This window comes from Pristiophorus japonicus, chromosome 12, assembly GCF_044704955.1.
Source record: "Pristiophorus japonicus isolate sPriJap1 chromosome 12, sPriJap1.hap1, whole genome shotgun sequence".
NCBI classification, from domain to species: Eukaryota; Metazoa; Chordata; class Chondrichthyes; family Pristiophoridae; genus Pristiophorus; species Pristiophorus japonicus.
In genome coordinates this window covers 50,224,222-50,240,036 of record NC_091988.1, presented here as the reverse complement: position 1 = coordinate 50,240,036, position 15,815 = coordinate 50,224,222, and the positions used below count along the sequence as shown (strand labels likewise).

The 15,815-nt window shown below is 45.8% G+C and overlaps 1 protein-coding gene across 6 annotated transcripts in view; it reads right to left on the bottom strand.

The window, feature by feature from the left end:
* stab1 (stabilin 1) overlaps positions 1–15,815 on the bottom strand; it is a 271,384-nt gene that overhangs the window by 31,568 nt on the left and 224,001 nt on the right. For 5 of the 6 annotated variants that reach the window (XM_070895414.1, XM_070895416.1, XM_070895417.1 and 2 more), the window contains 4 exons: positions 12,932–13,081; positions 12,363–12,467; positions 5,246–5,353; positions 3,431–3,624 (listed from right to left, as the gene is read on the bottom strand). In XM_070895414.1, the coding sequence (XP_070751515.1) occupies positions 3,431–3,624; positions 5,246–5,353; positions 12,363–12,467; positions 12,932–13,081 (557 nt within the window). The remainder of the gene's footprint in view (positions 1–3,430; positions 3,625–5,245; positions 5,354–12,362; positions 12,468–12,931; positions 13,082–15,815) is intronic. The other variant, XM_070895415.1, reaches the window with a different exon arrangement.

Here is a 15,815-nt window from a genome sequence, read left to right as displayed (position 1 = left end):
TACCAGTGCCAAATTCAAGGAGTTCATGACCCGCAATGGGATCAAACATGTCACATCTGCCCAGTTTAAACCAGCGTCCAACGGACAGGCAGAACGAGCAGTTCAAACAATCAAGCAGAGCATGAAAAGGGTAACTGAAAGCTCACTGCAGACTCGCTTATCCCGAGTCTTGCTTAGTTACCACACAAGAATCCACTCGCTCACTGGGGTCCCTCACGCTGAACTGCTCATGAAAAGGGCATGTTAAGACAAGGCTCTCGTTAGTCCACCCTGATCTACACAAACAGGTAGAGCGTGCAGGCGGCTTCAACAGAATACATATCATGATTGCGCAAAATTGAGATAAATGATCCTGTATTTGTGTTGAACTATGGACAAGGTCCTAAGTGGCTTCCTGGCAATGTTTTGGCCAAAGAGGGGAGTAGGGTGTTCGTGGTCAAACTCTCAAATGGACTCACCTGCAGGAAACACTTGGACCAAATCAAACTCAGATTTACAGACTATCCAAAACAATCCACAATAGACTCTACCTTTTGCGACCCTCCAACACACACTCAAGTGGCAACTGACCCAGCGGTTGACCACGAAGCAGAACCCATCAACTGCAGCAGCCCAGCAGGACTCACCACTCCCAGCAGCTCAGCAAGGCCAGCTGCGCAGCAGCCCAGCGTGGGCCCAACAAATGACTCACCAAAACCAGCATTTGCACCGAGGCGATCAACCAGGAAAAGGAAGGCCCCAGATCAACTCACATTGTAAATAGTTACACTACTGACTTTGGGGGGGGGGGGGGGGGGGGGGGCGGCGGTGGGCGGAGTGTTATTATGTTTGTAAACCTGTAAATACCATGTCTAACCACCAGAGGGCTTATCCCCTGGAGTCCCAAGGGATCCCACAATCCCTTGGGAGCACCTGTATATAAGGAGGTCTTACAGGCTGGAGAGGCACTCTGAGATCTGTAATAAAAGACTACGGTCATACCTTACTTTGAGCTTGCAGTATCTAGTCTGACTCTTTATTCAAGACATAACAGCCATGGCTCCTTTAAATTTCCCAGCCGGAAACGCATCATCAATGACATCATCAGATCTGCATCATTTAATAGGGCCGGGTGGGCTTAACGCAAAGTCGATTTTAGAAGTTTGGTGTTGTCTGCTTTGAACCCGCCTCACTATAAGTTTCCCCAGTGCTGAGTCTTGCTACGGATTGCAGACTCGGCACTAAGTGACGTGTCAGGTAATTGTGATAGTTAACAAGCTGCTTAAACCTAGATAAGCAACATTTTACCAGTTCAAAAGGATTTTACCAAGTTTCTAATTAGCTCCACATCCCTCGGGGAACATGTCAGATAAGTGTGTCGGGTTCTCAATGACTCTCCATTGCTTTGACTAGTTGACACCTGCAGAAATGGTATAAAAGTTACCATTTCACAACTGTTCACTTTCCAATCTTAGAAGCTAAAGCCTTCAGGATTTGAAAGGCTCTTTTGAGCTGTATGCAGTTTGAAAGTGTTTGCAGTGAACTCTCTATCCACTTTCATCTCCTTGGAGCAATCTATCTCACCATTGACAGATCGCTTCTGTCATCTCAACTTCAGCTGCCAACTATTCCATCAGCATCGGTATTCTTGAATCTCACCTTGGTCCTCAGAATCCCAGCACGAGCAGCTCCAACACCCACATCACTAAACACACCAGCATCACCACCAACACCAAACTTCTCTGCAATCACCTGATGCTGCAGAGGACACAGGGCATCAGCACCCAGCCACATTGCTGCCCGGGACACCAGGGATGGTCCAATCATGGCCACATTTACTTTACTTGACGCTGAACACCCTGGCTGCCACATGATGCACCAGGTTGGCATCACCCCACCTCAGGACTATAAAGCATCCCTGCAATGCCCAAGCCATTCCTTTCACACTCATCACCATTGTGGGACTTACCCTTATGTCTCACCATTCACTCCAACTCACTAAACCACTTCCAAGGTTCACACAAATCTGTCCAAGAATGCAAAGTATTCAAAATAAAGATATGTTTGGCAACACATTAGCAGAAATTCTACATGAACATTGGCGAAAAGACCCTAGTGCCTACCCTTGTGTGCCGGTAGTTGGTATGATTGGACAAGGATGAGGGTGAGTATGAGAGGTGGCTAGTGAGATGAGGATGTGATAATGTAGATAGAGAGAGTGGGGTGGGTGGAGGTGCAAGGTAAGTTGGTGTGAGTAAGGATGTGCAGGAGTAGGATAGGGAAGAGTAATGGGGATGTGATGAGTGACACAGCAGGATGAGGTTGAATGTGGCTTTGCAGTAACGTTTCATGATCTACTGAGATCATTGAAAGGTTTGCGCCACTGGTCAGGTCCTCTTGACGACATCCCTGCTTGTGTCAGCCTGTGCAATGTGCAACCAGGCTGCGTTAGTGTCCTGGGGAGGTCTGTTCCGTCCATTGTAAGGGAAGGGAACCTCCCTGCATGCTGTGACTTCCTCCATAAGCATCTCAGTGCTGCAGAACACTGACAAAACAACTGTCAAAATCAATGTGGCCATGGTCCCTTTAAGGAAACAGTTGATAACGTGTCATCAAATTATGTCATTAGACTCGCTTCCTTCAATTGGCCTGTTAAGCAGGGTGGGCTTAACAAGCCCAATCAACGGAAGATTCTTCATACAGTGTGGCTGGAGCGAGGTCACAACGCGTCATCAACCCTGGCTTCCCCAGACTCGCCACGGTTGGAGAGATCACGGCCTCTTTTACAGACTTTACATATTCCAGGATTGTCACATGCAGGTTTTATGTGCATCTCTTCTTGTGAAAGAACACCAACATCTCTTGCCTATGGAATCTTTTCCAAGACTGTATAGATTTAAAGTAATTGGTAGAGGGGATTTGAGGAGAATTTTTTCATCCAGAGGGTGGTGGGGTCTGGAACTCACTGCCTGAAAGGGTGGTAGAGGCAGAAACCCTCATATCATTAAAAAAGTACTTGGATGTGCATTTGAAGTGCCATAAATTACAAGGCTACGATCCAAGAGCTGGAAAGTAGGATCAGGCTGGATAGCTCTTTGTCGGCTGGCACGGACACATTGGGCTGAATGGCCTCCTGTGCTGTAAATTTCTATGATTCTATGTATTCCCTGGAACTTTGACCTTGTTGATATGCTAGAATGCAAAGTTAACCATCCCTTGTTGCATTAAGGATGCTGAAGTATGAATTATGCTACAGAAACTCCGTGACTGGTATTACAGATCAGGCACCCATTAAAGAATCCGCCCTATTTTTCTTTCTATTGACATCAGGCGGTTACTATAACTGACCTTAATGCCAGTTCTATGTACCAGTAGTAAATTGGACATTACCCTCCATGATTCCAACCATGCATTTCAGTTCAGGAAACAAATTAATGTCATTTGCACTTACTGGTCCAATGTTGATGCATATTGCATGCTCGCTGCATCCGCCATTCCTGCCGTCGACACACCTGTCTATGGGGCTGCAGACATAGCCGTCTCCCTCATACTCTGGTTGACATGTGCAGATAATATTACTCCCACTTTGAGTGCAGGCAGCATGTTGATGGCATCCTCCATTATTGTCCTTGCAACGGTTAACCACTACAAATAAAGTTACAAGATTATACTTTACTCCCACTTTTTCATGCAAGGGCGACAAGATAGGTTTAATTGGCAAATAAAATCTTATTGTAGCATAAATCTTATATCCCGTTATTCTATAAAACATTTGTTTCCAACCATTCTTCAGACAGCCCGAACCTGGTTCAGGAGCTGTTTTTAATCTTCTCGGAGGACCCACCCTCTAGGGCCTAGAGGGTGCCTGTTATAGACTACGCCCGTTTCTATAATGGCCGTCCAATCCGCAACTTCAGGTTTACTCTCAGGCGGAATGTTGAAAATAAAAGAAAAAGACTTGCATTTGTATAGCGCCTTTCACGACCACTGGACGTCTCAAAGAGCTTTACCGCCAATGAAGTACTTTTGGAGTGTCGTCACTGTTGTAATGTGGGAAACGCGGCAGCTAATTTGCGCTCAGCAACTCCCACAAACAGCAATGTGATAATGACCAGATAAACTGTTTTTGTTATGTTGATTGAAGGATAAATATTTGCCAGGACACTGGGGATAACTCCCCTACTCTTCTTTGAAATAGTGCCATGGGATCTTTTACGTGCACCTGAGAGAGCAGATGGGGCCTTGGTTTAATGTCTCATCCAAAAGACAGCATCGTCAACAGTGCAGCACTCCCTCAGCACTGCACTGGAGTGTCAGTCTAGATTTATGTGCTCAAGTCCTTGGAGTGACACTCGTTGTATTTTGAAAAGCATTTTTTGGGAACATTTATTTCTAGGCCAGATTTCCTGTGGATCCACTCCACTCTCAGACCTGTGTCAGGGCAGTACATACCTCTGCCTGTTGTCTGCACCACTGATACTGGCTCATTCTTCCACAGTGCGGGTCGGTCGATTCTAATGGTCGAAGAACTTAAAATAAAAGATGCTGCTGAATTTTGAATTTGGCAGTTTCTCTACTGAAGTTAAAAGTGTGGGGAAATGGGATTAGAATAAATTGTTCCAGTGGAAGAAGCAGCACCAGCACAGGCACAATGGGCTGAATGGCCTCCTGCTATGCTACCATTGTATAATTCTATTGTCGAACATTTACAAGTTCCATCAATTTAAAATTGGCCCTAAGGAGGTGAGGACTGAGGTTTGGAGAAATGTCTTACAGCAGTAGAGGCAGCCAGCATTGCATCTTTGAAGGGGAAAGCAGATGAACATTTGAAGCGGGGAAAGAAATAAGGCTTTGGAATTCGTTTCCGATTACTTTAGCAAAGAGTTGGCATAGACATGATGACCCGAGCAAATCCTTCTGTGCTGTAAACAGCTGTGATGTTAAACTTCTCAGTGGTATCTAACAGCAAGGCCCTGAAATGACAATGTGTGAGGTCAGTTTATGAACACTTAGCATGTTGAGATTTCACCTGAAATTCCTCTCTCTGCTATTTTAACAAAAGCATTGAGCTGTTTAAAATAAATGGGTTAACGCCTCCAATAAAATACCGAGGAGAGGAATTGCAGTGTTCATTCACTGGCACCGCAAAATGCTATTTCGGGGCCTAGAAATCTCAGCTGACTTTAAACTAGTGCCAAGGTTCTAGACAGCCAGTCAGATTTTAACCATTATTTTTGTCAAACTTAATAGAGATAGTTGTCCTTGCCTGTGCATTTTCTTCCATCACCTTCATAGTATGGATTGCACTCACAGGTGTTGTCAGTTCTGCAAACAGCATTGTCAGCACATCCCGGAAAACAAGTAGGTTTTACAACTATTTTTAAAAAGCAGAAAAAATCCTGTCAATGCTTTAAGATTGGAGTATATATGATGCGATATATAGTATGCAAAATCCATTAATCACGAAAAAGACACCAGCTGTAATCTCCCATTCAGTGGAGTAAATTGCTATCCAATATGATGCTTCATGTGCTTTAGTTCAAGCAACAAAAGCAGTGAGATTTTAAAAAATTATATATACAGGTACAACGTTCTGAATCCGGCAACCTCGGGACCGAGGCCGTGCCAGTTTTAGTATTTTTCTGGATTTCGGGTCGGACATTAAAACGGCTCAGCACAACCCAAGCTTAAGTATAAAATATTAAAAGGAATGTACTCATAAAGCATGAAATAGAATAAATAACACAAATTCACAATACTTGTAAAACACCAGAGTGCGTGGGTCGGGTCGGGCCGAGGGGAACACGTGGGTCAGGTCGGGTTGAGGATCATTCGGCAAGGCTCGAACCGATCGCACGCCGGACTACTCAATCTGAAATGTGCTTTTGTCAAAAATGTCCGGTTTTCGGACAATGATTCTGGACTACTCAATATGAAATGCGCTTTTGTCAAAAATGTCCGGTTTTCGTAATTCCGGATTCGGGATGTTGTCCCTGTATAGATTTTAAGTCAATTTAATTTAATTCCTTGATGTGGTCGTTTGCCTCTATTTGATTTTATACAGCTCAGATTAGCCTAGAACAAAGACAACTGCAGCACCTATTATATTTACTGAGTGCTATAATTGTTGGAAATATGTGTTTAGTATGAACTTCTAAACTATACACTGATATTACTGCCAAAAAGACACCTAATGCATTTAGAACAATATTTATTTTTAATTATACTGAATGTACTAAGAATCTATGAAACAGAAATTCATAAACAACGTACATTTATATAGCGTACTTAATGTTGCAAAATGTCCCGAGGTGTTTAACAAGAGTGATAGCAATAAAAACATTTTTGACACCGAGCCGCAGAAGGACAGATGACCAAAAACGTGGTCAAAGAGGTAGATTTTAAGGAGTATCTTAGGGGGGTAATTCCAGAGATTAGGGCCAAAGCAGCTAAAAGCACGACTGCCAATGGGATGCGCAAGAGGCCAGAATTGGAGGAGAGCAGAGATCTTGAAGGCTTATAGGGTTAGAGGAGGCTTCAGAAATAGTAAGGGGCGAGGCCATGGAGGAATTTGGAAACAAAGATGAGGATTTTAAAATTGAGGCATTGTTGGACTGGGAGTCAGCAAGCACAGGGTTGATAGGTGAACGAGATTTGAAGCGAGTTAAGATACGGGCAGAATTTTGGATGAGCATAAATTTATGTAGGGTGGAAGATGGCAGGCTGGCCAGGATTGCATTGAAATAGTCAAGTCTAGAGGTAATAAAGACATGGATGAAGGTTTCAGCAGTAGATGAGCTGAGACAGGGTTGGAGTTGGTTGGTGCAGGTAGTGATTATTTGCACGGTGTTTTTGACTCTCTTTGCGCATGTGCACCTGTTTGCACTCAATCAGGTCGCGCATTCGCACTTGAGCCGGTCGCGCATTTGCACTCGATCTGGCCGCGCATTCGCACTCGATCCGGCAGCGCTTTCGAACTCGGTCCGGCCGCACTTTCGTACTCGATCCGGCCGCACATTCACAGTACAAATAGTGCGGAGGCTGCGGCTTGCACCACCATGCTTTCTTCGGCTCTGTGCCGTTGTACAGGGTTTCGGATGGGGCATGGGGAGAACAGAGGAGATCGAAAAAGGGGGAGCGGAGAGGGGATGAAAAGGGGTAGCCTTGGGAAGTGCTCGAATTTGGTTCTCATTGATGATGGCGCAATGAGCGGGTGGGATTTCCGGGCCAGGGGAGGTGATGAAGCCCGAACACTTCCCTGATTAGTGCTGCCGACAATGTCTTTATTTCTATTTCTGCTAATGAAATGCTATGCCGAGATTGATAGTGCGAGCAGTGAAAGGAGGAAAGATGCGCAGAGGAGACTGAGAGCGAGGCAGTATTTCCAACAGCGGCAGAGGGAATTATATTGCTGGGGAGAAACTAAACATGTGTGCAGTGATACAGAGGCAAAAACTTTGACATCCTTAATTGAATGGTGGGCAATCGTGCGTTTACCCCAAACATTGTAGTTCTGTAACCAGGGTTCGAAATAACAAGAGAATAACAATTCAAAGCGGCCCATGGGCAGTGCTGTTTCTCCAGCCTCACTACCTTATGCAACCATTACTGAAACCCACCAGGAGTTTGTAATCCCCAGTTAAATCCACAATGTCAGAGAGGGAAGGGGATTCGGGGGGTGGGGGGGGGGATCAAAGGAGGGGGGAGGGATCAAAGGAAGGGGGAGGGGATCGAGAGGTGGAAAGAAAGGAGTTCGAGGGAAGGATCTTGGAGAGAGGGGTGAAGGTCAGGAGCTGAGGGGGAGGGGGGGCGGGGCGGGGGAAGGTCAGAAACTTTGGGGGGGCGGGCGGAAGAACGGCTGGAAATAGCGGGGGTTGAGGGAGAAGGTCAGGAGCTCGGATGGGGAGAGGTCAGGAACTTGTGGTGGGGGGAGCATGGTGAGAACAAGGGGGGAGGGAGGAAGAATTTGATTCAGGACTAAAGAGGGGAGATGATAGCAAGAATGTCATCCATATGGGAAGATAGATCACATTTTTTCCCCCTCTGTTAGGCCTAAATCATGTTCTATCACTTTACACCTACACCACGTTCTCCCTCTACTCCCCCCAGATGGCAGCATTTCAAGAAAGCAGCTAACTACCACCCTCTCAAGGGCAACTCGGGATGGGCCAGAAATAAATTAATTTTAAAAAGTGAGACATATTGTGTTGATCCTGACATGTATTAATGCTTGGGGGTCACCAGAGTCTGGTTACTGTAAACTCACTCAGGTGCAACCTGATCCATCTTTATTCCAGCCCAAGAGTGCCAGCTTGACAAAGACATATAGCTTATATACAGGTGACTAAGCACACATGCCACATGCGTACAGCCCGATGACCTCCGACCGCAGCGCCCTCTGGTGTCTAGTGACCCCCAAGCATTAATAGATAACAATAGCCCCCTTTTAAAATCTTAACAACAGTCTTTTTACAAATTAAGACAGTCTGGGGCATTCCTCTCACGAGTTGATCGTCTCAGTTCAACTTTGGTTCTGGGCGAGCGTTCTGAGTCCGTTGAGACTGAGGGCTGAGTAGCCAATCTGATGGTCATGACCACATCAGAGACTGAAGGTTCAGAGTCAGTAATGTCAGCAGAGTCCTCTGATGAGTGAACAATGGTTGGTTGGTCACTGACTGCATCTTCCTCACTTGGTTTGCATATCCGGGCCATCACTGAACTGGTCCTCATCAACCACGTGGTGAGCCGCACCACGCTTGCTCCGTTGTGGACACATCCTGTGAAGATGGCTCACTTTCGAACATCCATTGCATGAGTATTGTCTAAACCGACACTGATGAAGCCGATGATTGCCCCCTCAACGCCAACAGGGTGAAATCTGGTTCGAGCCAGTTGGCGGGCTCTGAGCAGCGGCAGGTTTCACATAAGCAGCTCTGCCTGAAGACAACGCCAGCTTGTTTACAGTACTTGCCGTGGAACTCCAACTCGTCGACGATATCTGCCTCAAATTCTCATCCATCGTCATGCATGCCTGAGCAGTCACGATGGCCTTTTTCAAATCCAGCGTCTTTGCAGCCAACAGCTTCCTGAGGTTCGCATCATGGTTGATGCCTTTCACGAAGACATCACGCAACATGTCTTCCAGCATGTTCCCAAACTTACACAGCTCAGCAAGACGTCGCAGGTCGGCGACAAATCCCAACACGTCCTGGCCCTCAGCACGAACATGCATGTAGAGCGTGACATGATGATCCCCTCTTTTGGCTTCAGATGGTTACCCACCAACGTACACAATTCCTTGTACCCTTTTTCCGGCGGATGTACAGTTGAGAGAAGATTCTTCATGAGGCCGTAAATTTTCGGACCACAAACGGTGAGAAGAACTGCCCTGCGCTTAACTGCGTCAGCCTCTCCCTCCATGCCATTGGCCACAAAATACTGATCAGGCGGTCGACAAAATCCGCCCAATCCTCGGCCTCCACGAATCTCTCCAGGATTCCAACAGTGCCCTGCATGCGAAGGTTCTTAAATTACCTCTTCGCCAATTGTAATAACTCAAGAGTCTGGTTACTGTAAACTCACTCAGGTGCAACCTGATTCATCTTTATTCCAGCCCAAGAGTGCCAGCTTGACAAAAACACACAGCTTATATTCAGGTGACCAAGCACACATGCCACATGCGTACAGCCCGATGACCTCCGACCGCGGTGTCCTCTGGTGTATGGTGACACCCCCAAGCATTAATACATAACAGATCCAACATCATGTATAACATTACATTAATGTGTTATTTGCCAGACTCCTGGCCAGCCTCTCATCTTCAGTTTTGGTCTCCTCATCTGAGGAAGGACATTCTTGCTATTGAAGGAGTGTAGTGAAGGTTCACCAGACTGATTCCCGGGATGGCAGGACTGACAAATGAAGAAAGACTGGATCGACTAGGCTTATATTCACTGGAATTTAGAAGAATGAGAGGGGATCTCATAAAAGCATATAAAATTCTGACAGGATTGGACAGGTTAGATGCAGGAAGAATGTTCCTGATGTTGGGGAAGTCCAGAACCAGGGGTCACAGTCTAAGGATAAGGGGTAGCCATATAGAACCGAGATGAGGAGAAACTTTTTCACCCAGAGAATTGCGAACCCGTGGAATTCTCTATCACAGAAAGTTGTTGAGTCCAGTTCGTTGGATATATTCAAAAGGGAGTTGGATGTGGCCCTTACGGCTAAAGGGATCAGGGGGTATGGAGAGAAGGCAGGAGTAGGGTACTGAAGTTGCATGATCAGCCATGATCATATTGAATGGTGGTGCAGGCTCGAAAGGCCGAATGGCCTACTCCTGCACCTATTTTCTATGTTTCCACTCTCAATGAACCTGAGCTCATCCAAAACTCTGCTGCACGCATCTTAACACGCAATAAGTCTCATTCATCTATCACCCCTATGTTCATTGACCTACATTGGCTCATGGTCCACCAATAATGTTCCCGCTACACTGCGCAGCCACTCAGCTGCCTGGGGATCCCGCGCAGGCCACCTACCGTCTCTTGAATGGGAGATTTTGGGTGTGCACGAAATTTTGAATGGGCTGCACAGCCCATTAAAGGGACCGTGCAGCAAAAAAAAATTAGGGAGACCATTGCCCAACACCACCTTGGGCTGGATTTTCATTCCTGCTCATTTCGGGGCAGTAAGGGCAGTGGGGCGGTAAAGTTTGCAGCCAGGAATGATTTGCACCTCAGTCAGCAAAATTCATAAGCTGGGCCCTGAGTGTTAAGGGAAGCGTTGCAGACCTCTTTTAGGGCGCTAGGTCGGCAAGGAAAAGCGAAAATCCAGAGCTAAACAGCCAGCCTCGGAGCTCCCTAAGAGAGGCTTGGGGGGGAAAAAACATTGAAAAAAACCCACCAAAAACACTCCCAATACATAACTCATGCTACCACAACACAAATCGCAAAAAAAACTAAAGCAAACAATCACACTTACCTTAGATCAGCATTGCTTACCTCACTGCGGCCACTACAGCTTGGAACGCCAGCTTCCACAGGCGTTCCCACCAGGGCGCTCTACAGAGCGCTACGATCGGGCGGCAACCAAAAATCGAGCCGGTGTTGCAACTTGGGCGGTTGCACACCGGCTCGCCACTTCTGGGCGGTAATGCTCCGCACCCCCTTCAAACCGGCACCGAATTTCCCGGTGGGGCGCTGGAAGCCCGCCCGGAAGCGGTTACTGCTGTCATTGCCGCCCCTCCGGGAGGCTAACAGGGGCGGCATAAGACCGGAAATCCAGGGCCGGATGTTAAAATTCTCATCCTCATGTTAAAATTTCTCAATGGCCTATCTGAACGTAGCAATGTGAGCGCTGTAAGTGCTTCTAACCCGGGAGGGTGAGCCCTGTCTGTTCTCTGAAGTAGTGTTAGCACTGTGAGCGCCGCAACCTGCTATCACAATGACTGAATCAAATTACACATTGCAATGTTCTCGATTACACCAGCAGGCAAGACCAAATTACATATGCCAGACAAATCTACAAGGGGGCAAATCAGAAATCTGGTCTTCTCTTCCAAGGCGACCAATCAGAAATTTGGTGTTGCAAATAGACCCGACCGTCTTGGTGATGGAGCGGCTATGTGGTCGGAAACTCATCTCGGGGTCAAATACAACTCCAAGGTTGCGAACCGTCATAATTCATGAGATATTTAACATACGTATATATTTCTCTTTATGAAGATCACACCGTTTATGTAGATCACACCCTGATACAAAGGAAGTTGATCGACATGTCAGAGAAAAATAACTTTGTGTTTCAGGCATGAGAAGGGTTACACTTGAAACAAATCTTTTTTTCTCTTGCAGGTGCTGCTATGCATTTCTGGCGTTTTCTGTTTTAGTTTCAAATTTCCAACATTTTAACCCATATTATTTTTAGTACTTAGGTGTAGATATTCCTCTGTCCACTAATGTTAACAAAAATGGCGGTGTAAGTATAAAGTAGGTCTCAAGTTGACTTTACTGTTTGCATTAGTGAACAGTGAAATCTATACCCTTTAATTGGTAATCTTCATTTTATAAAATAATCTTTCAAATGGTACAATATAATTCACATCAAGAGAATTTTACAATTTTTCTATCACACTGATTTTCTTCATAAATTGGTTTGATTTTAGCAATTGAATTTTAATTTAATTTGTCAATTATTGTAACTACTAAACTTCTTTTGCCTTTAGTTTTGATAAGTTGTAAAACTATATGCATTAAAAATGGATTTGTACCAGCATATGTTACAGGTATTCAGAAACCGAAGTCATTGAAAAAACAATGACAATAGATAACATTAATTACTGAGCCCAATATTAATTTCAAAATTAAATATGTAAAATTACTTGCCAAGTCTTGTTTCACAGTATTTTCCTGTCCAGCCTTCTCCACAGAAACAGGTTCCATCACCAGAAATTCCTTCATCACAGCGTCCATTTTCTGCGCAATTACATTCTGTGTGATTTAAAAACGTAAAGTTTGAACGCGGGGATAGTTCCCCTCACAGCCCTTATTCCAAGTGAAGCCAAATTTGTATGTTGTAACATCAATAGATCAGCCACATTCACCATCAAGATAGTAAGCAAATTTTTTGCAGTGCTCCCAAATGGTTGGTAGCTTTATCACTTGGCAATTCTTAAATAGAAGCTGAGGCACTGCTCTGAGGCAAATGATCAACATGAATCTATGCATTAACAGTCCAACATGCAGAACTAGCAAGATACCTTAATTCTATATAATTGAACGAGTAGGTTACAACGAAAACTTAGTTTCAACAAGGTACAATTTAAGAAACTCAGTGGCAAACTAGGTTATGCATTTACGATTGTAGGCTAAATCATCAGTTGTGAGATACATTAAAAAACTGCCAACTTATCTTGAAGCAGGTCAGAGGACATTGAGCTAGTTGCAATACATACTTTTGCAGTCTGGTCCATATCTGCCTGATTCACACAGTTCACAGGCCGTTCCTCTGAACCCCACTGAGCACTTGCATGTTCCATTTCCAAGTCTTCTATCATTACAAGTTCCATGAGAACTACAGGGGGATTTTATTCCTCCAGGACACACTGAAATAATGAAGTCACAGAGTAAATCTTCTACATTAAAGATGAGTTTATAGGGTTGGGTCATGAAGTTGAGCAAAAGGAGAATGTTCCATTTGGGCTGAGACATCAGACGTGCTGCTTTTTCCTAATCTACCAGCCATTGATGGCAAAGGCAATAAAAGTGGAAGTGTACTTCACTACCATTTTCAATATCTGCACTGCAAACGCTCCAAGTCTTAATCAAAATATATATACATCTTTAAATTGCCATTGTGTCACAGGGGGTGAAAGTGGTCTTTGCCAGTAGCATGAAATGAACTCCCAGTGATTCAGCAGCCTGGATTACATTAACTTCAATGGAAGGGAAAATCGGGCGTAATGACAAGAAAATCGGGCCTGGTATAAAATGGGTTACCCACTCGCTACCAGCAAAGGCCAATTTCCATCCTGCAAAGTGACATATTTTCACTGGCTCTGTCACCACCAATAAGACTAATATGCATATTCAGCACACATTACTCCACCCCGACCTGTGTGAGAACATTTCCGCAGGTCAGGGCTATAAATAGAGCTGGAGCGCTAGGCCCTAGGACATGGTGGGCCATCTCGACCTGTGTGAGAACATCTCTGCAGGTCGGAGCTTCAAAAAGAGCTGGAGCGCCAGGCCCTAGGACATCATGGGCCACCCCGACCTGTGTGAGAACATCTCCGCAGGTCGGGGCTATGAATAGAACTGGAGCATGCCACTGCAGTTTCCAGCGTGAGCTGACACAAATGTGCGGCGGCTTCGAAGTGGGCCACTGGGTGACGTCATCAGGACCTGGGTGACGTCATCAGGACCCAGGTCGCCGTTTGGAGCATGGGCAGGAGCATCGGCAGGGCCCTGGGCTTGCGATGAGTCATCAGGGTGGAGGAGCGATGAGGGATCGTGGCTGAGATTTGGTAGGTAATCGTGGCGGAGGCTCTGCGAATGTTTGGCGTGGAGGTGCGGTGGGAGATCGTGGCGGAGGTGTGGCGAGTGTTTTTGTGGCGGAGGAGCGGCGAGAAATCATAGCGGAGGTGCGGCGAATGAGGGTATGGGGCCCAGAAGAGCCAAGGGCCTGCCCACACTGCGATATGTGTGCGCACTAGGTCCGTGCAGCAGAACAGGTCTCCAGTCGTCCTGGTTAACCCTTGCCACTGGATAAAGGCTCTGTCAAGCTTGTGTGGTGGCTGATGTGCAACGGTCATCACACGTAAAAAAAATCCACGCACAGGCATTTTTCATCCCTTCAACTGGAGTTCAAGATTGGTACATCGGGTCCTTCATTGAAACATCTGGAACTCGTGGAAGCAAGTCACCCTTGTTTGAGGGACTGCCTATGATGTTGACTTAACTCGAGTGGCCATTTCGAGGTGACTTTCAAGAGATGAAAGTGCACTTTGGAAAAGGGGAGAGAATGCTGAAGCAGCAGATTAAAATGCATTTTAAAAACTATCTGTACCTAACTATCGGTCACAGCTCTCCATCCGATGAAGGATAAAGGTATAATGCCACTTCTATGTTTTCACAAAATGGTTTCTTAAGTCTGAGGTCAAGTCCAAATTAATTTCAGATTGCTTAGGTCTGAGGCCCCTGAGTGACCCTGTCTCGCACTGTTTGGCCTCATAAAACTGTTGCAATATAACTTTAGTGCAGTGTGAAGCTGGTTTTAAGAAGTGCTCAGGAAGCTCATTGAAGCTTTGCATGAGCGTTGAGTGCACGTGCACATACAGCGCTCTCCCTCGGTGGGCAGCGTGAGAATCATAACCTGCAATAACAGTAATTTGTGATCCGCCAGTTAGGTTTCACACTCCGCAGTTACTGTTTTCAATCTGGTAGTGCAGTACAATCACAAGCTAAAACAAAAATAGTTTTCAAATCATAGATAAGTCACCAAGACTAGATGGGATGCAGCCTAGGATGCTAAGGGAAGTAATGGTGGAAATTGCGGAGGTACTTCCCATAATCTTCCGGTCCTCCTTAGATACGTGGGTCGTGCCAGAGCACTGGAGAATTACAAATGTTACACCCATGTTCAAAAAAGATAAACCCAGCAACTACAGGCCAGTCAGTTTAACCTCAGTAGTTGGGAAGCTTATAGAAACTATAATCCGGTACAAAATTAACAGTCACTTGGACAGGTGTGGATTAATTAAGGAAAGCCAGCATGGATTTGTTAAAAGTAAATTGTGTTTAACTAAGTTGATTGAATTTTTTGATGAGGGTTGATAAGGGCAATGCGGTTGATATGGTGTACACGGACTTCCAAAAGACGTTTGATGAAATGCCACATAATAGGCTTGCCAGCAAAGTTGAAGCCCTTAGTATAAAAGGGACGGTGGCAACATGGATACAAATTTGGCTAAATGACAGGAAACAGAGTAATGGTGAACGGTTGTTTATCGGACTGCAGGAAGGTACACAGTGGTGTTCCCCAGGGGTCGGTACTATGCCCACTGATTTTCTTGATACAGGTGCAGCGTCCCAAATCCGAACCCTCGGAACCGAGGCCGTTCCGGATTCCGCATTTTTCTGGACTTTGGAACGTCTTTCTGATGTCACGAATCCAGAAACACCCGAGCCCAGGTTCGGGTATTTCCGGATTTCGGAACGTCAGGAAGGGAGGGGAGGGGCGTGGGTGGTGGTGCTCGCTGAAGAGCTGTTCGGGTCACCGACCCCGTCGATGAGGTCGTTGGGCGGGACCCAGCCGCCAAGGAGTTGTTCGGGCGGGCG